The 26415-nt window shown below is 52.2% G+C and overlaps 1 protein-coding gene across 1 annotated transcript; it reads left to right on the top strand.

Moving 5' to 3' along the window:
* On the top strand, window positions 1-23993 carry LOC144490694 (CREB-regulated transcription coactivator 2-like; the record flags this gene model as incomplete). The annotated part of the gene is made up of 11 exons (XM_078208400.1): window positions 1-104; window positions 2533-2568; window positions 2831-2913; window positions 3027-3076; window positions 5497-5622; window positions 9337-9584; window positions 13616-14055; window positions 15453-16202; window positions 18806-18892; window positions 20232-20433; window positions 23668-23993. Coding segments are annotated over 11 exons (2323 nt in total), but the record flags the coding sequence as incomplete, so codon positions are not given.
* Between the last annotated feature and the right edge of the window lie 2422 nt (window positions 23994-26415).

Below are 26415 nucleotides of genomic sequence, written 5' to 3'. Positions count from 1 at the left end.
AACTAACTCCGACTCTGCGCTTCACACCAGCGTGACCAATCCGAATGCAGCCAGTCCGTTCACCAGCCCTGGCCAGACAGCGCTGAGCCACAGCAAGAGAAGCGGTAAGTCTCTCAGCGGAAACTCTCCGCCTGTAAATGGGTGCGTTTTCAGACCAGAACACTCAGCTGTGTGGAAAGAACTGGGGTCTGTCTCATTCCCTGGTTCGCAGCGTGACTGAACTGCCCAGGGGGAGCTGCGTGGAACTGGACACAGTCCCTTCACTCGCAGGACAGGTACAGCATGGGGTTAGATACAGAGTAAAGCTCCCTCTACACTGTCTCCCATCAAACACTCCCAGGACAGGTACAGCACGGGGTTAGATACAGAGTAAAGCTCCCTCTACACTGTCCCCCATCAAACACTCCCAGGACAGGCACAGCATGGGGTTAGATACAGAGTAAAGCTCCCTCTACACTGTCCCCATCAAACACTCCCAGGACAGGTACAGCACGGGGTTAGATACAGAGTAAAGCTCCCTCTACACTGTCCCCCATCAAACACTCCCAGGACAGGCACAGCATGGGGTTAGATACAGAGTAAAGCTCCCTCTACACTGTCCCCCATCAAACACTCCCAGGACAGGTACAGCACGGGGTTAGATACAGAGTAAAGCTCCCTCTACACTGTCCCCCATCAAACACTCCCAGGACAGGCACAGCATGGGGTTAGATACAGAGTAAAGCACCCTCTACACTGTCCCCATCAAACACTCCCAGGACAGGTACAGCACGGGGTTAGATACAGAGTAAAGCACCCTCTACACTGTCCCCACCAAACACTCCCAGGACAGGTACAGCACGGGGTTAGATACAGAGTAAAGCACCCTCTACACTGTCCCCACCAAACACTCCCAGGACAGGTACAGCACGGGGTTAGATACAGAGTAAAGCTTCCTCTACAGTGTCCCCACCAAACACTCCCAGGACAGGTACAGCACGGGGTGAGATACAGAGTAAAGCTCCCTCTACACTGTCCCCACCAAACACTGCCAGGACAGGTACAGCACGGGGTCAGATACAGAGTAAAGCACCCTCTACACTGTCCCCATCAATCACTCCCATGACAGGTACAGCACGGGGTTAGATACAGAGTAAAGCTCCCTCTACACTGTTCCCCATCAAACACTCCCATGACAGGTACAGCACGGGGTTAGATACAGAGTAAAGCTCCCTCTACACTGTCCCCATCAAACACTCCCAGGACAGGTACAGCACAGGGTTAGATACAGAGTAAAGCTCCCTCTACACTGTCCCCATCAAACACTCCCCAGGACAGGTACAGCACGGGGTCAGATACAGAGTGATGCGTTCTGTGTATTACACCTCAGTGCTGTAAGGTTGGAAGATTCTTGGTGAATAGATGCTATGATTGAGTTGCTTGTGTAATTATAGCTCACAACGTGATGCTTGATTACTGTCGCGACACCGGTGTAACCCGTGTGTGAAATGTTGGTCTACTCTATCCCTTTTGGGAAATAACTGAGGTGAGAATTTCTCTCACTTGACCTGCAATGGGCTTCCTGAACAGCTGGCGAAAGTCGAGTGAATGGCTAGTTCCAAAAATAAATTGAATAGAAATATGAAACTGAGGGTCCACAGGGGTTAGGTACAGACTAAAGCTGTACCCTGCAGTGCGGCACGATGACACAGTGGTTAGCGCTGCTGCCTCACAGCGCCTGGGAGCCCGGGTTTGATTCCCGGCTTGGATCACTGTCTGTGTGGAGTCTGCACGTTCTCCCCGTGTCTGCGTGGGTTTCCTCCGGGTGCTCCGGTTTCCTCCCACAGTCCGAAAGACGCGCTGGTTTGGGTGCATTGGCTGTGCTAAATTCTCCCTCGGTGTTACCCGAACAGGAGCCAGAGTGTGGCGACTAGGGGATTTTCACAATTAATTCATTGCGGTGTTAATGTAAGCCAACTTGTGACACGAATGAATAAATAAAGCTATTGGGAAAAGAGAGGAGTGAGTCTAACTGGATGAATCTTTCAGAATGACAGCACTGGGCAATGTGGCCTCTTCCTGTGCAGTTTGTTGCAATGATTCCACTTCCAGCTAGAAGGGCAATGGGCAGCAGACACATGGGAACACCCACCACCTGCAAGTCCCCCTCCGAGCCACTCACCATCCCGACTTGGAAATATATCGGCCGTTCCTTCGCAGTCGCTGGGTCAAAATCCTGGAATTCCCTCCCGAACGGCATTGTGGGTCAACCCACAGCACGTGGACTGCAGCGATTCAAGAAGGCATGATGTGGGCACTCACCTGATGAAGGGACAGCGCTCCAAAAGCTCGTGCTACCAAATAAACCTGTTGGACTTGAACCTGGTGTTGTGAGACTTCTTACTGTGTGATTCAAGAAGGCAGCAGCTCACCACCACCTCAAGGGGCAACTAGGGATGGGCAATAAATGCTGGCCCAGCCAGCGACACCCACGTCCCACTCATGAATTTTTAAAAATTCTCTATCATAACTTTTTTTCCTTTTTATCAACAGGTTTACTGGACGGGGAACTGATCAGTTACGGGAAAGGTGAGTGAGTCCGCAGCAGGCTTGGTCTTGTCCTCGTTCTGGACTGAGTCTGTGCAGGGCAAACCTCTGGGTTTGGCTGGAATTGCACGGGGTGAAGCTTTCGCACGCGCTCTCGCTGCTGCCCCACCCCGCCCGCGTGCTGGCCCCCCGCGCGCGCCAACAGGAATGCAGATGCGCGCAGACCCACACATTCTCCGTAACGGATTGATTTACAGCCTCTGTCTGCGGAGTCTCCGTGACTTCTTTCTGCTTTGCCTTCCAGCTTTGCCATTCTGTGTGCCGCCACAGGACAGTATCCAGGATGAGGAGAAACCACTGCCCAAGGCTCTGTGGGATACCAGGAAGGTGAGGTTCCGTGCGGCTCCGTGTGGGAGGAATTAACGCACCGTGTGTTAGACGGGGCAGAACGGAGACTGGATTAAACCAACACAAACTCATCCAAATCTGTTGTTTCGCAGGTACAGAGTGTGACGTCAAGACCCAAATCCTGTGAGGTACCCGGCATCAAGTAAGTCTCATATCAAAGCCTGCTTTTCAAAATGTCAGACGTTATCGAGCTTTGAGTCACGCCAGATAGACTCGTGACCAAGTGTAACCATAGCCGATACCTGATCCGTGCTGTACCTGTCCTGGGAGTGTTTGATGGGGGACAGTGTAGAGGGAGCTTTACTCTGTATCTCACCCCGTGCTGTACCTGTCCTGGGAGTGTTTGATGGGGGACAGTGTCGAGGGAGCTTTACTCTGTATCTAACCCCGTGCTGTACCTGTCCTGGGAGTGTTTGATGGGGGACAGTGTAGAGGGAGCTTTACTCTGTATCTAACCCCGTGCTGTACCTGTCCTGGGAGTGTTTGATGGGGACAGTGTAGAGGGAGCTTTACTCTGTATCTAACCCTGTGCTGTACCTGTCCTGGGAGTGTTTGATGGGGGACAGTGTAGAGGGAGCTTTACTCTGTATCTAACCCCGTGCTGTACCTGTCCTGGGAGTGTTTGATGGGGACAGTGTAGAGGGAGCTTTACTCTGTATCTAACCCCGTGCTGTACCTGTCCTGGGAGTGTTTGATGGGGGACAGTGTAGAGGGAGCTTTACTCTGTATCTAACCCCGTGCTGTACCTGTCCTGGGAGTGTTTGATGGGGGACAGTGTAGAGGGAGCTTTACTCTGTATCTAACCCTGTGCTGTACCAGTCCTGGGAGTGTTTGATGGGGGACAGTGTAGAGGGAGCTTTACTCTGTATCTCACCCCGTGCTGTACCTGTCCTGGGAGTGTTTGATGGGGGACAGTGTCGAGGGAGCTTTACTCTGTATCTAACCCCGTGCTGTACCTGTCCTGGGAGTGTTTGATGGGGGACAGTGTAGGGGGAGCTTTACTCTGTATCTAACCCCGTGCTGTACCTGTCCTGGGAGTGTTTGATGGGGACAGTGTAGAGGGAGCTTTACTCTGTATCTAACCCTGTGCTGTACCTGTCCTGGGAGTGTTTGATGGGGGACAGTGTAGAGGGAGCTTTACTCTGTATCTAACCCCGTGCTGTACCTGTCCTGGGAGTGTTTGATGGGGACAGTGTAGAGGGAGCTTTACTCTGTATCTAACCCCGTGCTGTACCTGTCCTGGGAGTGTTTGATGGGGGACAGTGTAGAGGGAGCTTTACTCTGTATCTGACCCCGTGCTGTACCTGTCCTGGGAGTGTTTGATGGGGACAGTGTAGAGGGAGCTTTACTCTGTATCTGACCCCGTGCTGTACCTGTCCTGGGAGTGTTTGATGGGGACAGTGCAGAGGGAGCTTTACTCTGTATCTGACCCCGTGCTGTACCTGTCCTGGGAGTGTTTGATGGGGACAGTGTAGAGGGAGCTTTACTCTGTATCTAACCCCGTGCTGTACCTGTCCTGGGAGTGTTTGATGGGGACAGTGTGGAGGGAGCTTTACTCTGTATCTAACCCTGTGCTGTACCTGTCCTGGGAGTGTTTGATGGGGGACAGTGTAGAGGGAGCTTTACTCTGTATCTAACCCCGTGCTGTACCTGTCCTGGGAGTGTTTGATGGGGACAGTGTAGAGGGAGCTTTACTCTGTATCTGACCCCGTGCTGTACCTGGGAGTGTTTGATGGGGGACAGTGTAGAGGGAGCTTTATATCTAGTTAGTAATAAATGCAGGCAAAATGTCTGATGGGTGTCAGTTCTGGAGCGCCCTCATGCAGCCTGTATCTAATCCCATTCTCTCCCGTTCTGTTAGAGTTGTCCTGATGAAAACAGTTGTGGGTTCACATTCTTGTTGCATGATATCTACATGGCCTTGCCCCATAACCCAGCCAGTTCTGCTTCCGTTGTGACTGTGATTGCCTGAGATTGATGGGCCGAATGGCCTCCTGCACTGTAGGGATTCTGTGATTTCTGAATTTCAGCTTCTGGCCGTTATTGGGCGGTGTGGGGATCAGGATCTTGTGAACGGTGCTTCCCGTCGGGCTGTCTCTGTTTGAGTGAGTTTATTTCCCTGTCACCTGTCCTGTCCTGTCGGTGCTACCCCAGGTCTGGCTCACATGGCTGCCCAGTGTCCCCACCAAGGGCCCGCACTGCCCAGGCAGGTGTGGAAAAGCAGCTGGAACCTCAGCCAGTGCTGCTCTCTATCTAACGGAGGGATTCTGGAGAATCCTGACCCAGTTTAACCTCCGCCACTCAGCTCAGCAGCAGGATGCAGGCCTGTCCTGCGCCGCCTGGGTGGGTGAGACATTCTCCTTGCTCCTCTCGGGGGTGCATCCTGGCCTGTCGGAGGGTGTTGCGGTGGGGGGGAGATGGGGTTATGGGAGGGGGTGGGGTGGGGGCGTATCTGGCCTCTCACCTGCCCAGCTGGGGTATTGGATAGCGGGAAGGCAGCCTCCAGGTGCAGCTGACACTCTGTATGTCTCCCCCCTCCCCCCCCCCCCCAACCCCCTGCAGCAACATCCGGCCGCTGTTCCCTGACTATGGAGCGGCACTGCCTTCGCAAGGCATGGACGACTCCATGACCTGCTCACCACCCGCCCAGCAGAAGGACGACCTGTGGAGGCGAGCGACTAAGAAGGGGCAAGTCAAACGAACCCGATTGAGACACGCGGCAAACTGCTTGTCCCGCCCCCTTCCTCAGGGTGGGGCGGGGGTGGGGGGGAGGGGGGGCGGCAACAGCAGCCGCCATGGCCGTTTTAGGACAAGGTCCCCCTCCCCACCCTCACTTGTACAGAGGGGGTCTGTGCGATTGGTGTAATCAGTGAAGGACAAGTTCCCTCTCCCCACCCCCACTGGTACAAACGGGGTCTGAGTGATCAGTGTAGGACAAGTTTCCCCCCTCCCCACCCTCGCTGGTACAGAGGGGATCTGTGTGATCGGTGTTCGACAGGTTCCCCCGCTGGGTTGGGGCGATCGGTGTAATCAGAGCAGGACAGGTTCCCCCTGCCCTGCTGGGTTGGACAGTTACTGTATAGCGGGCAAAGCACCCTAACCACCCACCCCCCCCCCCCCACACACACGCACACACACACCATCCCTAGTATTGTCTGACCATGGTTCGACACGGAGGTACAGATCTCTGAGCCTGCGCAGTAGTACAGAGTTATCCTTAGCCTCCCGGGTGGCTAATGCCTGTCAGAGGGGAGCTGTTCATAAGCCTTGTACAGAGACGCTCGTCAACACATCTGTGAATGGGCAATCAGGCTGGGTTTTTATCTGGCTGTGCTGATAAATGCCCCACTCCTCTATTCACTGACTCAAACGGTGAGGTACAGAGGATTAACGATTCCTGTCCCCCAGAGAGAGAGAGAGTCAGTGTGAGGTATAGGGGACTAACGATTCCTGTCCCCCAGAGAGAGAGAGTCAGTGTGAGGTATAGGGGACTAACGATTCCTCTCCCCCAGAGAGAGAGAGTCAGTGTGAGGTATAGGGGACTCACGATTCCTCTCCCCCAGAGAGAGAGAGTCAGTGTGAGGTATAGGGGACTAACGATTCCTGTCCCCCAGAGAGAGAGAGTCAGTGTGAGGTATAGGGGACTAACGATTCCTCTCCCCCAGAGAGAGAGAGTCAGTGTGAGGTATAGGGGACTAACGATTCCTCTCCCCCAGAGAGAGACAGTCAGTGTGAGGTATAGGGGACTAACGATTCCTGTCCCCCAGAGAGAGAGAGTCAGTGTGAGGTATAGGGGACTAACGATTCCTGTCCCCCAGAGAGAGACAGTCAGTGTGAGGTATAGGGGACTAATGATTCCTCTCCCCCAGAGAGAGAGAGTCAGTGTGAGGTATAGGGGACTAATGATTCCTGTCCCCCAGAGAGAGAGTCAGTGTGAGGTTTAGGGGACTAACGATTCCTGTCCCCCAGAGAGAGAGAGAGTCAGTGTGAGGTATAGGGGACTTACGATTGCTGTCCCCCAGAGAGAGAGAGAGTCAGTGTGAGGTATAGAGGACTTACGATTGCTGTCCCCCAGAGAGAGAGAGTCAGTGTGAGGTACACTGGGTCAAGGATCCCTGCCGTCCAGATTAAGTTACTGCGGATGCGGGAATTGGGGAAAAAAAACACACAATGCTGGAAAACCTCAGCAGGTCTGGCAACATCTGTGGAGAGAGAATAGAGCCAATGTTTCACGTCTGGATGGCCCTCCAACATCCGATTAGACCGAGGGTCATTACTTCTTTGCTGTTTTTGAGACCCCCGTCCTGTGTGGAAATTGACTGCTGCGTTTCTTACGTTACCGCAGCGTGTACCCGTCACTGGCTGGAAGCTGCTTTGATACAATTCCATAAGCCCCACTCCCCTTTACAGAGAGGGAATCATACTTTACCCAACCCCTTCCAGAACTTAACATGGATAGCATGGACATGCTGCCTCACAGCGCCAGGGACCCTGGTTCAATTCCGGCTTCGGGTGACAGTCTGTGTGGAGTTTGCACATTCTCCCCGTGTCTGCGTGGGTTTTGTCCAGGTGCTCCAGTTTCCTCCCACACTCCAAAGATGTGTAGGTTAGGTGGATTGGCCATGCTAAATTGCCCCTTAGTATCCAAAGATGTGCAGGTTACGGGGATTGGTAGTGCTAAATTGCCCCTTAGTGTCCAAAGATGTGCAGGTTAGGTGGATTGGCCATGCTAAATTGCCCCTTAGTGTCCAAAGATGTGCAGGTTAGGGTGGATTGGCCATGCTAAATTGCCCCTCAGTGTCCAAAGATCTGTAGGTTAGGTGGATTGGCCATGCTAAACTGCCCCTTAGTATCCAAAGATGTGCAGGTTACGGGGATTGGTAGTGCTAAATTGCCCCTTAGTGTCCAAAGATGTGCAGGTTAGGTGGATTGGCCATGCTAAATTGCCCCTTAGTGTCCAAAGATGTGCAGGTTAGGTGGATTGGCCATGCTAAATTGCCCCTTAGTGTCCAAAGATGTGCAGGTTAGGGTGGATTGGCCATGCTAAATTGCCCCTCAGTGTCCAAAGATCTGTAGGTTAGGTGGATTGGCCATGCTAAACTGCCCCTTAGTATCCAAAGATGTGCAGGTTACGGGGATTGGTAGTGCTAAATTGCCCCTTAGTGTCCAAAGATGTGCAGGTTAGGTGGATTGGCCATGCTAAATTGCCCCTTAGTGTCCAAAGATGTGCAGGTTAGGGTGGATTGGCCATGCTAAATTGCCCCTCAGTGTCCAAAGATCTGTAGGTTAGGTGGATTGGCCATGCTAAACTGCCCCTTAGTGTCCAAAGATGTGCAGGTTAGGTGGATTGGCCATGCTAAATTGCCCCTTAGTGTCCAAAGATGTGCAGGTTAGGGTGGATTGGCCATGCTAAATTGCCCCTCAGTGTCCAAAGATGTGTAGGTTAGGTGGATTGGCCATGCTAAATTGCCCCTTAGAGTCCAAAGATGTGCAGGTTAGGGTGGATTGGCCATGCTAAATTGCCCCTCAGTGTCCAAAGATGTGTAGGTTAGGTGGCTTGGCCATGCTAAACTGCCCCTTAGTGTACAAAGATGTGCAGGTTAGGTGGATTGGCCATGCTAAACTGCCCCTTAGTGTCCAAAGATGTGTAGGTTAGGTGGATTGGCCATGCTAAATTGCCCCTTAATGTCCAAAGATGTGCAGGTTAGGTGGATTGGCCATGCTAAATTGCCCCTTAGTGTCCAAAGATGTGCAGGTTAGGGTGGATTGGCCATGCTAAATTGCCCCTTAGTGTCTAAAGATGTGCAGGTTAGGTGGATTGGCCGTGCTAAATTGCCCCTTAGTGTCCAAAGATGTGAGGTGGATTGGCCATGCTAAATTGCCCCTTAGTGTCCAAAGATGTGCAGGTTACGTGGATTGGCCATGCTAAATTGCCCCTTAGTGTCCAAAGATGTGCAGGTTAGGTGGATTGGCCATGCTAAACTGCCCCTTAGTGTCCAAAGATGTGCAGGTTAGGTGGATTGGCCATGCTAAACTGCCCCTTAGTGTCCAAAGATGTGCAGGTTAGGTGGATTGGCCATGCTAAATTGCCCCTTAGTGTCCAAAGATGTGCAGGTTAGGGTGGATTGGCCATGCTAAATTGCCCCTTAGTGTCCAAAGATGTGTAAGTTTAGGGGGATTAGTCGGGTAAATACGTGGGGTTAGGGTAGGGCCTGGGTGGGATCCTCTGTTGGAGAGTTGGTGCAGATTCGATGGGTTGAATGTCCTCCTCCTGTATTGGAGGGTCTCTGTGATTGCTCTATGAAAGGGCGATTGGGTGTTCTGCTGTGGAGTTCAATGAAATTAGGACGGAGTGAATTGCTTTTGATGCTCGGATATTAACAGAAATCATTCCTTTTGTAGCATCTTCCCGTCCCCGGACCAATCCAGCAGCATATCGCACGTTCCCAGTGCCCTGAACACGGGCGGCTCTCTCCCGGACCTCACAAACCTCCACTTCCCATCTCTGCTCCCCACGCTCCTCGATCCCGAAGACTCTGTCTTCTCGAGCATCAGCGGGGGAAACAGTACGGGCAACCTCACCACCACCATGACCCACCTGGGAATCCGCAGCTCCCTGGGGATGGCGTCTGGCTATGAATCAGTTGGCGGTAAGTTGCTGCGTGTCCTCCACCTCTATCCGTCCTGTTAGTCAGGTTCGGAATAATAAATCCTCAAGGCACGGCAGGAAGCAAAGAACAAAGAACAGTACAGCACAGGAACAGGCCTTTCGGCCCTCCAAGCCTGTGCTGATCATGGTGCCTGCCTAAACTAAAACCATATGCACTTAGAGTCCGTATCCTTCCATTCCCATCCTATCCATGTCTAGTTGCCCCTTAAATGCCACTCTCGTACCTGCTCCCACCACCTCCCCGGGCAGCGCGTTCCAGACATTCACCGCCCTCTGTGTAAAAACGAAAAACTTGCCTCGCTAATCCTGACTTGGAAATATATCGGCCGTTCCTTCACAGTCACTGGGTCAAAATCCTGGCATTCCCTCCCGAACGGCATTGTGGGTCAACCCACAGAACATGGACTGCAGCGATTCAAGAAGGCAGCTCACCCCCACAAGGACAACAAGGGATGGGCAATAAATGCTGGCCAGCCAACGACGCCCATGTCCCACGAATAAATGAAAAAAAATCTCCTCTGAACTTTCCCCACACACCTTAAACCCATATCCCCCTAGAACTTGACTTTTCTACCCTAGGAAAAAGCATCTGACTATCCAGAGACCCTTCAACCCTTCCTTCCTGTGCCATTGAGCCACTCCCACTGCTCAGTCCCCATCTTCTTGTGAAATATTTTGCTCTTTCTGTATTTATTCAGGTCCCTTTTTTGAGAGTTATTATTGGACCTGCTTCCAGTGCCTACCCGTGTACCAGATCACAACTCCCCACATACATAAATCTCCCCTTAGATCTTTTATTTTGCCAGTTATCTTCCATCCGTGCCCCTCTGATTACCGACCCTCCTGTCAATGGTGACTGTTCCTCTTTAGTTACTCTATGCTGTTTTTGTACAGTGTGTGCAGGAGGGTTTCCTGACACAATATGTGGATAGGCCGACAAGAGGTGGGGCCACATTGGATTTAGTACTGGGTATTGAACCGGGCCAAGTGTTAGATTTGTTTGTGGGAGAACACTTTGGAGATAGTGACCACAATTCGGTGTCTTTCATTATTGCTATGGAGAGGGATAGGGCCGTACGGCAGGGCAAGGTTTATAACTGGGGGAGAGGTAATTATGGTGCGATTAGGCAAGAATTAGGGAGCATAAGATGGGGACAGAAACTGTCAGGGAAAGGCACAAATGAAAAGTGGAGCTTGTTCAAGGAACAAATACTGCGTGTCCTTGATCGGCATGTCCCTGTCAGGCAGGGAGGAAATGGCCGAGTGAGGGAACCATGGTTCACAAAAGAGGTTGAATGTCTTTGTCAAGAGGAAAAAGGAAGCGTATGTAAGGACGAGAAAACAAGGTTCAGTTGGGTCGCTTGAGGGTTACAAGGTAACAAGGAATGAGCTATAAAAAAAAAAAGGGCTTAGGAGGGGGCATGAGAAGTCCTTGGCGGGTCGGATCAAGGAAAACCCCAAGGCTTTTTACTCTTATGTGAGGAATAAAAGAATGACCAGGGTGAGGTTAGGGCCGGTCAAGGACAGTAGTGGGAACTTGTGCATGGAGTCAGAAGAGATAGGAGAGGCGATGAATGAATACTTTTCTTCAGTGTTCACCAAGGAGAGGGGCCATGTTTTTGAGGATGAGAGTGTGATACAGCCTGATAGGCTGGAGGAGGTAGATGTTCTGAGGGAAGATATATTAGCAATTTTGAAAAACCTGAGGGTCGATAAGTCCCCTGGGCCAGATGGGATATATCCTAGGATCCTTTGGGAGGCAAGGGATGTGATTGCAGAGCCTTTGGCTTTGATCTTTGGGTCCTCACTGTCCACGGGGATAGTGCCAGAGGACTGGAGAGTGGTGACTGTAGTTCCTCTGTTCAAGAAAGGAAATAGGAATGACCCTGGTAATTATAGACCGGTTAGTCTTACTTCGGTGGTCGGTAAGTTAATGGAAAAGGTCCTGAGGGTTAATGGAAAAGCTCCTGCTTCTAGTCCTCTCATCCCTGGGACTGTTCTGGGTAAATCTTCCCCGCACTCTCACCAAGGCCTTGACCTCCTTCCTAAAGTGCGGGCCCAGTGTCGGACACAACATACCCCCTGAGAAACCAGAGCCTCAATCCACCTCTGGGCTGGCGGGGTGTGGAGGAGGAGTGCGGACATTGGTGAGGACTTCTGCTCCTAGTGTTCGTGTGGACATTGAGGAAGTCTTGTCATCGGGACAGGAGTTGGCCATTCAGCCCCTCGAGCCTGCTCTGCCATTCAGTATGACGATAGCTGATTGGGCACTTCAATGCCTTTTACACCCACTCTGCCCATAACCCTTTTCCTTTTATAATTCAGAAATCTAGCAGTCGCTGGGTTATAGATACTCGGTGACTGAGCTTCCACAGCTCTCCACAGTAGAGAATTCCAAAGATTCACAACCCTCTGAAACTTCTCTCTAACTGCCCCCCCCCCCTCCCCCACCCATCTTCTAGACTCCCCAACCAAGGGAAACATCTTACCCACATCTACCCTGTCTATTGTGCTACGCATTTTGTAGCGATCGCCTCTCATTGTTCAAAACCCTGGCGAGCGCAGGCCCAGTTTGCCCAGTCTCTCTCCATTAGACAGCCAGAATAATCTGGAGAGCCTTTGTGGCACTCCCTCCATGGCAGTAATACTTTCCCGGAGGTAAGGGGACCAAAACTGCACAAGGTGCTGTGTGGTTCCGTCCTTGGTCAGAAGGACTGCAGAGGCACGGGCCCTGACACCCATAGAACGGGGCGGCACAGTGGGTTAGCACTGCTGCCTCACAGCACCAGGGACCCAGGTTCGATTCCCGGCTTGGGTCACTGTCTGTGTGGAGTTTGCACGTTCTCCCCGTGTCTGCGTGGGTTTCCTCCGGGTGCTCTGGTTTCCTCCTACAGTCCAAAGATATGCGGGTTAGGTGGATTGACCGTGCTAAATTGACCCCTTAGTGTCAGGGGGATTAGGAGGGTAAATATGTGGGGTTACAGGGACAGGAACTGGCTGGGATTGTTGTCGGTGCAGGCTCCATGGGCCAAATGGCCTCCTCCTGCACTGTAGGGGTTCTATGAACTGCCCAGTAGAGAGTGTTATGAAGAGGAAAGTTGATTTCCTCTCTGAGAGCTAACACTCAAAGAGAAGTACCTCCCTCCATAATCTGTTAAAGGGCGTGTGCGAAGGGATAATATCTGCACTTCAGCAATGTTTAGTGCTCAAATCAAAATAACTAGCTCAGACTCCCTCTGAAAAAACGAGTAACACTTTATTTATCTAGTTAGCAGTGAGCAGATTAACTAAACGATTAACAAACCGAATAACACATGATCCTAATGGAATGTTGTTTAGATTAATACAATTCCCACTTACTAACAAAAAAAAAATGAATTTTTAGTCACACAAAATGCAGCAGGTGTTATCTTCCAGAATATTCTTTCTTTATCTTCTGTTTTCTCTATCTTCTGTTGGTACCTATACGATTGCGATGAGGCTTACTTTTAGGACATAAACGTGGCTAGTTGCACTGTTAGACAGTGGCTGGCTGTGTCTCCCGCTCTCTGTATGTGTGAACTATGGCAGACAGAGGCAGCGGCTGTCTGGAGCTGGGAGCTGTGACTTTTGTACCCCCGATGACGCACCAAAATTCCCCGCAATCGGATTAGTTTGCAGGTTATCAAAACATCAAATTCAAATCTGATAGGCTGCTACTATTCGAATGCCTATTTCAAATTGAATGGTTAAGCGTCAAAAACATGTTCTGATTCAAATGCCTAAAGTCTGTTACCAAAGCAATCCTGCTGTTTTTGCCTCTGATATAATGTTTCAGTCTGTGTACTAATGCACCCACTTCAGTACAAAAAAAACGACCTTTTCTAACTAAACCATGGATTTTTACAACTCTTATAATTTTATAACTTCACAACAAGAGGCTGCTATCAAACTGTTTTATCTAATGGCCAAGGTGAAAGTGCGAAGTAGATTTGATTTGCTAAATGAGCTTGTCTCTTCTTTTCTTCCAAGGGTTGTCCTCTTCATTGCAAGGATCCCTGAGTAACATGTCCCTGCAGTCGTCGCTCAGCAACCCCTCGCTGCAGTCCTCACTGAGCGCCCAGTCGCTCAGCAACTCCTCGCTGCAGTCCTCCCTCAGCAACCCCTCCCTCCAGTCCTCCCTCAGCAGTTCTTCCCTCCGCACGTCGCTCAGCAACCCCTCGCTGCAGTCGTCGCCCAGCAACCCCTCCTCGCTGCAGCCGGTGGTGAACGCCCTCTCCAAGCAGTCTCCGCTGAGTGCCTCCTCGCTGCACTCCTCACTCAACAGCTCGCTGCCTCCCGGCTCCATCAGCACCTCCCCTCGAAGGAGGGTCCCACTCAACCCACTCACACTGAGCAGCAGTGACTCCAGGAGGCCCCACAGCAAGCCATTCTCTCCCACAATGTCTCCCACCCTTTCCTCCATCACACAGGTAAGAGGCCAGGCGGGGAGCTGGGATTCTGGGCGCACTTTTATCTAGCTTCAGTTGAGGCATTGGTTTAGTTTGATTTGGTTTATTATTGTCACATGTATTGGGCTACAGTGAAAAGTATTGTTTCTTGCGCGAGATACAGACAAAGCATACCGTTCATAGAATACAGAGGGGAGAAGGAAAAGGATTTGATTAATTGTCACATGTACAGGGATACAGTGAAACGTATTATTTCTTGCCCGCTATACAGACAAAGCATACTGTTCATAAAGAAGGAAAGGAGAGGGGGCAGAATCGTGTTACAGTTATAGCTAGGGTGTAGAGAAAAATCAACTTAATATTTGATTTGATTTATTATTGACACATGTATTGGGATACAGTGAAAAGTATTGTTTCTTGCGCGCCATACAGACAAAGGGTACCATTCATAGAGTATAATGGGGAGAAGGAAAGGAGAGGGTGCAGAATGTAGTGTTACAGTCATAGCTAGGGTGTAGAGAAAGATCAACTTAATGCGAGGTAGGTCCATTCAAAAGTCTGACAGCAGCAGGGAAGAAGCTGTTCTTGAGTCGGTCGGTAAGTGACCTCAGACATTTGTACCACCTTCCCAACGGAAGAAGGTGGAAGAGAGAATGTCCGGGGTGCGTGGGGGTCCTTAATTATGCTGGCTGCTTTTCCGAGGCAGCGGGAAGTGTAGACAGAGTCAATGGATGGTTTGCGTGATGGATTGGTCTACATTCATGACCTTTTGTATTTTGTTGCGGTCTTGGGCAGAGCAGGAGCCCCAGACCAAGCTGTGATACAACCAGAAAGGATGCTTTCTATGGTGCATCTGTAAAAGTTGGTGAGAGTCGTAGCTGACATGCCAAATTTCCATAGCCTCCTGAGAAAGTAGAGGTGTTGGTGGGGCTTTCTTAATTATAGTGTCGGCATGGGGGGGACCAGGGCAGGTTGTTGGTGATCTGAACACCTAAAAACTTGAAGCTCTCGACCATTTCCACTTCATCCCCGTTGATGTAGACAGGGGCATGTCGCCTACTATGCTTCCTGAAGTCGATGACAATCTCCTTCGTTGGGCTGTTAATTGTAGCTCCTGTGAAGTTGCAAAATGTCTGGCAGATATCAAACATTCAGGCAAAATGAGGCCTTGTCAAAGCTTTGGGACTTCAGTGCAGGGAGACATGCTGGAGAGAGATCCCGAATATAGGGGGGATTGTAACTGGCGAGTGGTGGAGCATGTTAGAGGAGGATCAGAAGTGGGCAGGTAGAGGGCTGGAGGCATTGTTAAATAGAGATGTGAACCCTGAGGCAGTGTCGGTGTGACTCGCCTGACCCACTGCACTGGAATGAAATGAAACTCTGCTCGAGGAATCTAACTGCCTCTTCTATATCTGCAGGGTATTCCTTTGGATACCAGCAATCTTTCAATGGACCAGCGATTGCCCCCATACCCCTTCTGTCAACAGCAATCCCAACAACAGCAATCTTACCCTCAGTCCCAGCAACAAGGCTACCAGGCGTCCCAGCAATCCCAGCAACAAGGCTACCAGGCGTCCCAGCAACAAGGCTACCAGGCGTCCCAGCAATCCCAGCAACAAGGCTACCAGGCGTCCCAGCAACAAGCTTACCCACACACCCAGCAGCAAGGCTACCAACAGTCCCAACAGCAAGGTTACCAACCATCCCAACAGACCCAGCCATCCCAGCAGCAAGACTACCAACCGTCCCAGCAACAAGGCTACCAGCCATCCCAACAGCAAGGCTACCAGCAGTCCCAGCAACAAGGCTACCAGACGTCCCAACAATCCCAGCAACAAGGCTACCAGTCGTCCCAGCCGACCCAGCAGCAAGGCTACCAGGCATCCCAACAATCCCAGCAACAAGGCTACCAGGCGTCCCAGCCAGCCCAGCAACAAGGTTACCAGGCATCCCAACAATCCCAGCAACAAGGTTACCAGGCATCCCAACAATCCCAGCAACAAGGTTACCAGGCGTCCCAACAATCCCAGCAGCAAGGCTACCAGGCGTCCCAGCCAGCCCAGCAGCAAGGCTACCAACACCAGCCGTCTCAGAAGAACACTCTCCCGCAGCAACAACAAGCACAGCCATCGTCGCCCTGTGTGCAGCCAGGCGCCTGCCCCCTCAGCGTGAGTAGTACTGTTACTATGTTGATGATGAGTGCCGGGGGAGGGGGGTGGGGGGTAGGGAATGTGGGACTCGAGGGTGATGGAGCTGGGGCGGGGGGAGGGTGTGAGGAAGGGGCTCCAGCCGCATGATTACCTTGCTATTTTCACTCGCCCCCGCCTTGCCAAAGGTGCCGACTGGTTTCTGACTGTCTCCCGTAACCAGGATATCATTACGGATAACTGGGAAAAGTAGTACCGAAGGATGGATGATGCTGGAAGGCCAGCCCGTGTCCTGAGAGACTGGGAACGGCACAGAGACCAAGCTGGGGATAAAGCTTGGTTGGTCCAGACAGTCCATGTCTGATGTCCAAATGCCAATGGATGTGGAATATCGCAGTATTATCAGATGGAGTCAACTAGGTGTCACAAAATCACATTTAACAAACTTCTTCGTGTTTTCTTGGGGATGTAAGTAGGAGGGGTGATAATGGGGAGCGAGTGGATGTAGTATATCTAGATTTCCGAAGGTCATTCGATATGGTACCGGGCTAATATGGCTGATGGAACTGGGGCTGATATGTTAACATTGGATAAACAATTGGTTAGCAGACAGCAACAAGGAGTATTTATTTATTTCGTTTATTTGCTAGTGTCACAAGTCGGCTTACATTAACACTGCAATGAAGTTACTGTGAGAATCCCCTAGTCGCCACACTCCGGCGCCTGTTCGGGTTACACTGAGGGAGAATTTAGCACGGCCAATGCACCCTAACCAGCGCATCTTTCAGACTGTGGGAGGAAACCGGAGCACCCGGAGGAAACCCACGCAGACACGGGGAGAACGTGCAGACTCTGCACAGACAGTGACCCAGGCCAGGAATCGAACCCGGGTCCCTGAGGCAGCAGCGCTAACCCACTGTGCCGCCGTGCCTGTCCCTTGTGGGAGAGACTAGAACGAGGGGACACAGTTTAAAATTCAGGGGGGGTCTCTCATTTAAGACTCGAGATGAGGAGGAATGTTTTCTCTGAGCGCTGAGAGTCTTTGGAGCTGTCGTCCAGAGAGCGGGGAGGCTCGGTCAGTCGGTGTAGGCAGAAGGGAATCGATTCCTGACTGACAAAGGAGTTAAAGGATAGCACTGTCCCGACTTGTTTCAGGAACATGGGGCTGTGCAGGGTGAGGGGTACACTTGTCTCACAGAGTCTCGCAGCATGGAAACTGGCCCTTCGGCCCAACTTGTCCACTAAGCTAGTCCCAATTGCCCACATTTGACCCATATACCTCCATACCCATCTTACCCATAATAGGGCGGCACGGTAGCACAGTGGTTAGCACTGCTGCTTCACAGCTCCAGGGTCCCGGGTTCGATTCCCGGCTCGGGTCACTGTCTGTGTGGAGTTTGCATGTTCTCCTCGTGTCTGCGTGGGTTTCCTCCGGGTGCTCCGGTTTCCTCCCACAGTCCAAAGATGTGCGGGTTAGGTTGATTGGCCAGGTTAAAAATTGCCCCTTAGAGTCCTGAGATGCGTAGGTTAGAGGGATTAGCGGGTAAATATGTGGGGGTAGGGCCTGGGTGGGATTGTGCTCGGTGCAGACTCGATGGGCCGAATGGCCTCCTTCTGCACTGTAGGGTTTCTATGATTTCTATGAACTGTCTAAATGCTTTTTAAAAGACAAAATTGTACCTGCCTCTACTACTGCCTCTGGCAGCTCGTTCCAGGCACTCACCACCCTCTGTGTGAAACAATTGCCCCTCTGGCGTCCCAGCCTGAGGCTGGAACAGAAGGAGGGTTCCATTCTGCACTCTCTCCTTTCCTTCTCCCCTATATACTCTATGAATGGTACCCTCTCACCTTAAACCTACACCCTCCAGTTTTAGACTCCCCTACCTTTGGGAAAAGATATTGACTATCTAGCTGATCTGTGCCCCTCATTATTTTATAGACCTCTATAAGATCACCCCTCAACCTCCTACGCTCCAGAGAAAAAAGTCCCAGTCTATCCAGCCTCTCCTTATAACTCAATCCATCAAGTCCCAGTAGCATCCGAGTAAATCTTTTCTGCACTCTTTCTAGTTTAATAATATCCTTTCTATAGATCATAGAAACCCTACAGTGCAGAAAGAGGCCATTCGGCCCATCGAGTCTGCACCGACCACAATCCCACCCAGGCCCTACCCCCATATCCCTACATATTTTACCCGCTAATCCCTCTAACCTACTCATCTCAGGACACTAAGGGGCAATTTTAGCACAGCCAATCAACCTAACCCACACATCTTTGGACTGTGGGAGGAAACCGGAGCACCCGGAGGAAACCCACGCAGACACGAGGAGAATGTGCAAACTCCACACAGACAATGACCCGAGCGGGAATCGAACCCAGGTCCCTGGAGCTGTGAAGCCGCAGTGCTAACCACTGTGCTACCGTGCCGCCCAGGGTGACCAGAACTGTACACAGTATTCCAAGTGTGGCCTTACCAATGTCTTGTACAACTTCAACAAGATGTCCCAACTCCTGTATTCAATGAGTGCAGAGTGTATTCTGGAGGAAGGGTTGGATTAGGTTTGAGGATTGAGCTGTCTTGGGGCTCTGTTGCTGACACTCGGCCGTTTTATCTCCCCTACAGCAAGCCACCATCCTCAAGAACCTCTTTGGAGATTCCTATTTTGAGCAGCACTTATCGAGTCAGCAGACGAGCGACCTGTCCCACCAGGTGAGTCACAACCCGCTTTCCCTCCCCCTGTTCCAGCAGGGCCGGATCAGGGTTAGTGAACCCTCCCTCCCCCTGTTCCAGCAGGCCAGGATCAGGATCAGTGATCCATCCCTCCCCCTGTTCCAGCAGGCCAGGATCAGGATCAGCCCTCCCTCCCCCTGTTCCAGCAGGCCTGGATCAGGCTCAGCCCTCCCTCCCCCTGTTCCAGCAGGGCCGGATCAGGGTTAGTGATCCATCCGTCCCCCTGTTCCAGCAGGCCTGGATCAGCGATCCCTCCCTCCCCCCTGTTCCAGCAGGCCTGGATCAACAATCCCTCCCTCCCTCCCCCTGTTCCAGCAGGCCAGGATCAGTGATCCCTCCCTCCCCCTCTTCCAGCAGGCCAGGATCAGTGATTCCTCCCTCCGCCTGTTCCAGCAGGCCTGGATCAGTGATCCCTCCCTCCCCCCTGTTCCAGCAGGCCTGGATCAACAATCCCTCCCTCCCTCCCCCTTTTCCAGCAGGCCTGGATCAGCGATCCCTCCCTCCCCCCTGTTCCAGCAGGCCTGGGTCAGTGATCCCTCCCTCCCCCTGTTCCAGCAGGCCTGGATCAGGGTCAGCGATCCCTTCTCCTGTTCCAGCAGGCCTGGATCAGTGATCCCTCCCTCCCCCCTGTTCCAGCAGGCCTGGATCAACAATCCCTCCCTCCCTCCCCCCTGTTCCAGCAGGCCTGGATCAGCGATCCCTCCCTCCCCCCTGTTCCAGCAGGCCTGGATCAGTGATCCCTCCCTCCCCCTGTTCCAGCAGGCCTGGATCAGGATCAGCGATCCCTCCCTCCCCCCTGTTCCAGCAGGCCTGGATCAGGATCAGCGATCCCTCCCTCCCCCCTGTTCCAGCAGGCCTGGATCAACAATCCCTCCCTCCCTCCCTCCCCCTGTTCCAGCAGGCCTGGATCAGGGTCAGCGATCCCTTCTCCTGTTCCAGCAGGCCTGGATCAGGATCAGTGATCCATCCGTCCCCCTGTTCCAGCAGGCCAGGATCAGCGTCAGCCCTCCCTCCCTCCTGTTCCAGCAGGCCAGGATCAGCGTCAGCCCTCCCTCCCTCCTGTTCCAGCAGGCCTGGATCAGGGTCAGCGATCCCTTCTCCTGCAGTGTCCCGTACCTGGGTGTGTGTCTGCTGTCTGAAATCACCGGGGCCCCTCCAGCCCTTGTCTCCGTCTTGTCTCCCGGGGGGTGGGGGGGGGGGGGGGGCCTCCTGCCCTCCAGGATCGGCCTTATTGCCTCTGCGGAGACTGTTCATTGATTGGACCCTCTCTCTCTCTCTCTCTCTCCCCCCCCCCCCCCCCCCCCCCCCTCCCCCTCAGTGCAACATGGAGACCCTGGTCGGTGATCTGACTTTGAACAGCAATGTATTCAGCGGCAACATGGAGAACAGCAGCTTCTCCCAGGCTGACGTGATGGGCCCAATGGACAGCAGCGAGAGTTTACAGGACCCTCAGCTCCTCAACAAGCAGAACGTCTACTATTACAATCGCATGGGAACCATCCCCAACATCATCCTCACAGGTAGGTGGTCCCTACACCGTGAAACCAGCCATGGCAGAGACCCCAACTCCAATACACTGCACAGATTTACTCTCCTTATCTAAGGAAGGTGTAAATGTATTTGATTTGATTTATTATTGTCACATGTATTGGAATAGAGTGAAAATCATAGAATCCCCACAGTGCGGAAGGAGGCCATTCGGCCCATCGAGTCCGCACCAACAACAATCTCACCCAGGCCCTATTCCCGTAACCCCTCATACTTACCCTGCTAATCCCCCTGACACTAGGGTCAATTTAACATGGCCAATCCACCCAACCCGCATGTCTTTGGACGGTGGGAGGAAACCGGAGCACCCGGAGGAAACCCATGCAGACATGGGCAGAACTTGCAGACTCCAAACAGACAGTGACCCAAGCTGGGAATCGAACCCGGGTCCCAGGCGCTGTGAGGCAGCAGTGCTAACCACCGTGCCGCCCCTGTAGTGTTACAGTCATAGCTAGGGTGTAGAGAAAGATCAACTTAATGCGAGGTAGGTCCATTCAAAAGTCTGATGGCAGCAGCAGGGAAGAAGCTGTTCTTGAGTCGGTCGGTACGTGACCTCAGACTTTTGTATCTTTTTCCCGACAGAAGAAGGTGGAAGAGAGAATGTCCGGGGTGCGTGGGGGTCCTTAATTATGCTGGCTGCTTTTCCCCGAGGCAGCAGGAAGTGTAGACAGAGTCAATGGATGGGAGGCTGTTTGCATGATGGATTGGGCTACATTCACAACCCTTTGTAGTTCCTTGCGGTCTTGGGCAGAGCAGGAGCCATACCAAGCTGTGATACAACCAGAAAGAATGCTTTCTATGGTGCATCTGTAAAAGTTGGTGAGAGTCGTAGCTGAAATGCCAAATTTCCTTAGTCTTCTGGGAAAGTAGAGGCGTTGGTGGAGCTTTCTTAATAGTTAAGAAAGCCCACCAACACAGCTATATATTGCAGCTATATAAGACCCTCGTCAGACCCCACTTGGACTGCAGCTATATAAGACCCTCGTCAGACCCCACTTGGAGTACTGTGCTCAGTTCTGGTCGCCTCATTACAGGAAGGATGTGGAGATGATTGAAAGGGTGCAGAGGAGATTTACAAGGATGTTGCCTGGATTGAGTGGCATGCCTTATGAGGATAATCATAGAAATCATCATAGAAACCCTACAGTGCAGAAGGAGGCCATTCGGCCCATCGAGTCTGCACCGACCACAATCCCACCCAGGCCCTACCCCCACATATTTTACCCGCTAATCCCACTAACCTACACATCCCAGGACTCTAAGGGGCAATTTTTTAACCTGGCCAGATTGATTCCGGGGATGAAAGGGTTGACGTATGAGGAGAGATTAAACAGTTTGGGCTTGTACTCGCTGGAGTTTAGAAGGATGAGAGGGGATCTGATCGAGGGATGTAAAATTCTAAAAGGGATTGATAAAGTAAATGTAATCAGGAATGAGATAGAGAATCTGGTGAACTGGTGCGGTGACAATAATCTCTCCCTCAATGTCAACAAAACGAAGGAGATTGTCATCGACTTCAGGAAGCGTAAAGGAGAACATGCCCCTGTCTACATCAACGGGGACAAAGTAGAAAGAGTCGAGAGCTTCTGGTTTTTAGGTGTTCAGATCACCAACAACCTGTCCTGGTCCCCCCCCCCATGCTGACACTATAGTTAAGAAAGCCCCACCAACGCCTCTACTTTCTCAGAAGATTAAGGAAATTTGGCACGTCAGCTACGACTCTCATCAACTTTTACAGATGCACCGTAGAAAGCATTCTTTCAGGTTGTATCACAGCTTGGTCTGGCTCCTGCTCTGCCCAAGACTGCAAGGAACTACAAAAGGTCGTGAATGTAGCCCAATCCATCACGCAAACCAGCCTCCCATCCATTGACTCTGTCTACACTTCCCGCTGCCTCGGGGAAAAGCAGCCGGCATAATTAAAGACCCCATGCACCCCGGACATTCTCTCTTCCACCTTCTTCCATAAGGAAGAAGATATAAAAGTCTGAGGTCACGTACCGACCGACTCAAGAACAGCTTCTTCCCTGCTGCGGTCAGACTTTTGAATGAACCTCCCCTGCATTAAGTTGATCTTTCTCTACACACTAGCTTTGACTGTAACACTACATTCTGCACACTCCTTTCCTTCTCTATGAACGGTATGCTTTGTCTGTATAGCGCGCAAGAAACAATACTTTTCACTGCATCCCAATACATGTGACAATGAACCAAATCAAATGTTTCCCCTTGTGGGGCAATCTCGGACAACTCGAACAAGAGGTCACGGGTATAGGTTGAGAGGCGGTAGATTTAAAACTGAGATGAGGAGGAACTACTTCTCGCAGAGGGTGGTGAATTTGTGGAACTCGCTGTCCCATCGCGCGGTGGAGTCTGAATCATTGAATGGTTTCAAGAAGAACATAAGAGCTAGGAGCAGGAGGAGGCCATTCGGCCCCTCGAGCCTGCTCCGCCATTCAATAAGATCATGGCTGATCTTTTCGTGGACTCAGCTCCACTTACCCACCCGCTCCCCTTAATTCCTTTAGTGTTCAAAAATCTGTCTGTCCTTGCCTTAGAAACATTCAACGAGGTAGCCTCAACTGGGCAGGGAATTCCACAGATTCACAACCCTTTGTGTGAAGAAGTTCCTCCTCAACTCAGTCCTAAATCTGCTCCCCCTTATTTTGAGGCCGTGCCCCCGAGTTCTAGTTTCACCCACCAGTGGAAACAGTTTCCCTGAAGGAGATAGATATATTTCTAATTAAAAACAGGTTAAAGGGATATGGGGAACAGGTGGGGAGGTGGATTTGAGACCAGGGAGAGATCAGCCATGGTCTGATTGAATGGCGGGGCACGCTCGAAGGGCTCAATTTACCCATTTCTGCTCCTCATTCCTATGTTTGGAACTGTCTGCCTCGGAAGGTGGTGGAGATGGGGGCTCACTGAATAATTTAAAGGCGGGAGGGGGCGTGGATGAATTCCCATCGGGAATCGCAGGGCTGAACACTTGCCCTCTGCCATTGTCCTTTTGAGTTGACGCTCAGATGTTGAGACTTTGTCCGCAGGTCCAAACTCCAGGACAGCGGCAGAGAGGTCCGTCTAGATATGAATCCCCCCCCCCCCCCCCCCCCCCCCCACTTCCTGGTGTGTGACTTGTCATCTCCGTCCCTGCGCCGTTCACTTGCTCACCTGTCTTTCTGTTCCTCCCCTTCCCCCCCCCCCAGGCGACTCCCCTCCCGGCTTCTCCAAGGAGATCACCAGCGCCCTGGCCGGCGTGCCGGGCTTCGAGATGGACTCGCAATACCCACTGAACGACGAGCTCAAGATCGAGCCCCTGACTCTGGACGGACTGAGCATGCTCAGCGACCCCAACCTGACACTCTTGTCTGACCCTGCGGTGGAGGACTCATTCCGTCTCTAATGGCTGGCGTTGGGAGCGAGCGAGCGAGAGAGAGGAGAGAGAGAGAGAGAGGTGGGGAAAGAGGGGAGGAAGCACATCCCCCTCCCCCCCCCCTCCTCTCTTTCCGCCACCCCCCCCCCCCCCCCCCCCCCCAAAACCCACCCACCGACCACCCTCCCCCCTCAGTGCCCGCAGGTAGCAAAACAACGACTACACGGACTGGCTGTGGACAAGAGGACGGTGGACTGAACTAACAGGGCTGTTGAGAGCGAGAGGGTGTGGTGAATGAAGGTTGTTTCGTCACTGGGGGAGGGTGCAGATTATCCCCAGTCTCTCGCTCCCACCCCCAGGGTGCCTTTCGCCGATCTCTGCTACCGATGAGGAGGGGGGGGGGGAGAAAGAGGGGCAGGGGGAAGGGGAGGGGTGTGGGGAGCAGAGAGCGGCGCACAAGAAGTGTAAATACTGTGTATTATTGAACTTCTGGTCTGTAGATTTAAACTGACCACCTAACGTTAGCGAGAGAGAGAGAGTCCCGAGGGCCATTTAGTTCCTTTTTAAAACGAGAAAAAAAAAGATATTTGTGAATAATTACCTATTTTACGAAAAGAAGAAATATATCGAATGTTTTAAATGAAATGAAGCTGGAGTGGGGTCGGTTCTGTGGGGGAGGGGGAGGGGGCGCAGTCACTGCGGGAGGCAGATTCTGGGGTGATACATGATGTACAATGTTTGTCGGGGGTGGGTGGGGGGGCGAGAGGAAAGTTGAGGAATGAGAGAGTGGGGCGAGGGAGAGGCAGCACAGTAAGCAACACTCTGATGTAACTTGGTCTCTGGATCCTCCTTGGCGTCGCACTGACTCTTTGATCTGGCCTCCACTGCGGGAGGAGTACAGTACTGGTGGGGACGGGCCTGTTGCTGTGTAACACTGGGGTACAGTACCGGTGGGGATGGGTCTGTCGCTGTATAACACTGGGGTACAGCACTGGTGGGGACGGGTCTGTCGCTGTATAACGCTGGGGTACAGTACTGGTGGGGACGGGTCTGTCACTGTATAACACTGGGGTACAGTACTGGTGGGGATGGGTCTGTCGCTGTATAACACTGGGGTACAGTACTGGTGGGGACGGGTCTGTCACTGTATAACGCTGGGGTACAGTACTGGTGGGGGCGGGTCTGTCACTGTATAACACTAGGGTACAGTACTGGTGGGGACGGGTCTGTCACTGTATAACTCTGGGGTACAGTACTGGTGGGGACGGGTCTGTCACTGTACAACACTGGGATACAGTACCGGTAGGGACAGGTCTGTCACTGTATAACACTGGGGTACAGTACTGGTGGGGACGGGTCTGTCACTGTATAACACTGGGATACAGTACTGGTGGGGACGGGTCTGTCACTGTATAACACTGGGGTACAGCACTGGTGGGGACGGGTCTGTCTCTATAACACTGGGGGACAGTACTGGTGGGGACGGGTCTGTCTCTGTATAACACTGGGGTACAGTACTGGTGGGGACGGGTCTGTCACTGTATAACACTGGGGTACAGTACTGGGTGGGTATGGGTCTGTCACTGTATAACACTGGGGTTACAGTACCGGTAGGGACAGGTCTGTCGCTGTATAACACTGGTGCACAGTACTGGTGGGACGGGTCTGTCACTGTATAACACTGGGGTACAGTACTGGTGGGGATGGCTCTGTCACTGTATAACACTGGGGTACAGTACTGGTGGGGACGGGTCTGTCGCTGTGTAACACTGGGGGACAGTACTGGTGGGGACGGGTCTGTCACTGTATAACACTGGGGTACAGTACTGGTGGGGACGGGTCTGTCGCTGTATAACACTGGGGTACAGTACTGGTGGGGACAGGTCTGTCATGTATAACACTGGGATACAGTACTGGTGGGGATGGGTCTGTCACTATAACACTGGGGTACAGTACTGGTGGGGACGGGTCTGTCACTGTATAACACTGGGATACAGTACTGGTGGGGACGGGTCTGTCACTGTATAACACTGGGATACAGTACTGGTGGGGACGGGTCTGTCACTGTATAACACTGGGATACAGTACTGGTGGGGATGGGTCTGTCGCTGTATAACACTGGGGTACAGTACTGGTGGGGACAGGTCTGTCGCTGTATAACACTGGGTACAGTACTGGTGGGGATGGGTCTGTCGCTGTATAACACTGGGGTACAGTACTGGTGGGGACAGGTCTGTCGCTGTATAACACTGGGTACAGTACTGGTGGGGATGGGTCTGTCACTATAACATTGGGGTACAGTACTGGTGGGGATGGGTCTGTCTCGATGTCTCTCTGCCTGTCCTCCTCTTTGACGCTCCCTCACTCACTCCGTGTTTTGTCTCCCCCTCTCGTGCAGTAAGCACTGTGTACAGGGTGGCCTATTGTAGTTTTGTGTTGACAGGACAGTGTCCCAGAAGCTGCAGTTAGCGCTGTGGTTGGAACGGGCCAGGTGTGAGCGTGTACATACTGTAGATAGTGTAATATAGGAAAGAAATCACATCAACATATTCTATTAGCTATGCAATGTGTCTTTACGCAG

Source organism: Mustelus asterias, unplaced genomic scaffold (assembly GCF_964213995.1).
Source record: "Mustelus asterias unplaced genomic scaffold, sMusAst1.hap1.1 HAP1_SCAFFOLD_3634, whole genome shotgun sequence".
Taxonomy (NCBI): domain Eukaryota; kingdom Metazoa; phylum Chordata; class Chondrichthyes; order Carcharhiniformes; family Triakidae; genus Mustelus; species Mustelus asterias.
Note: the sequence above shows the minus strand (reverse complement) of the source record. Positions and strands in the feature narration are given on the sequence as shown.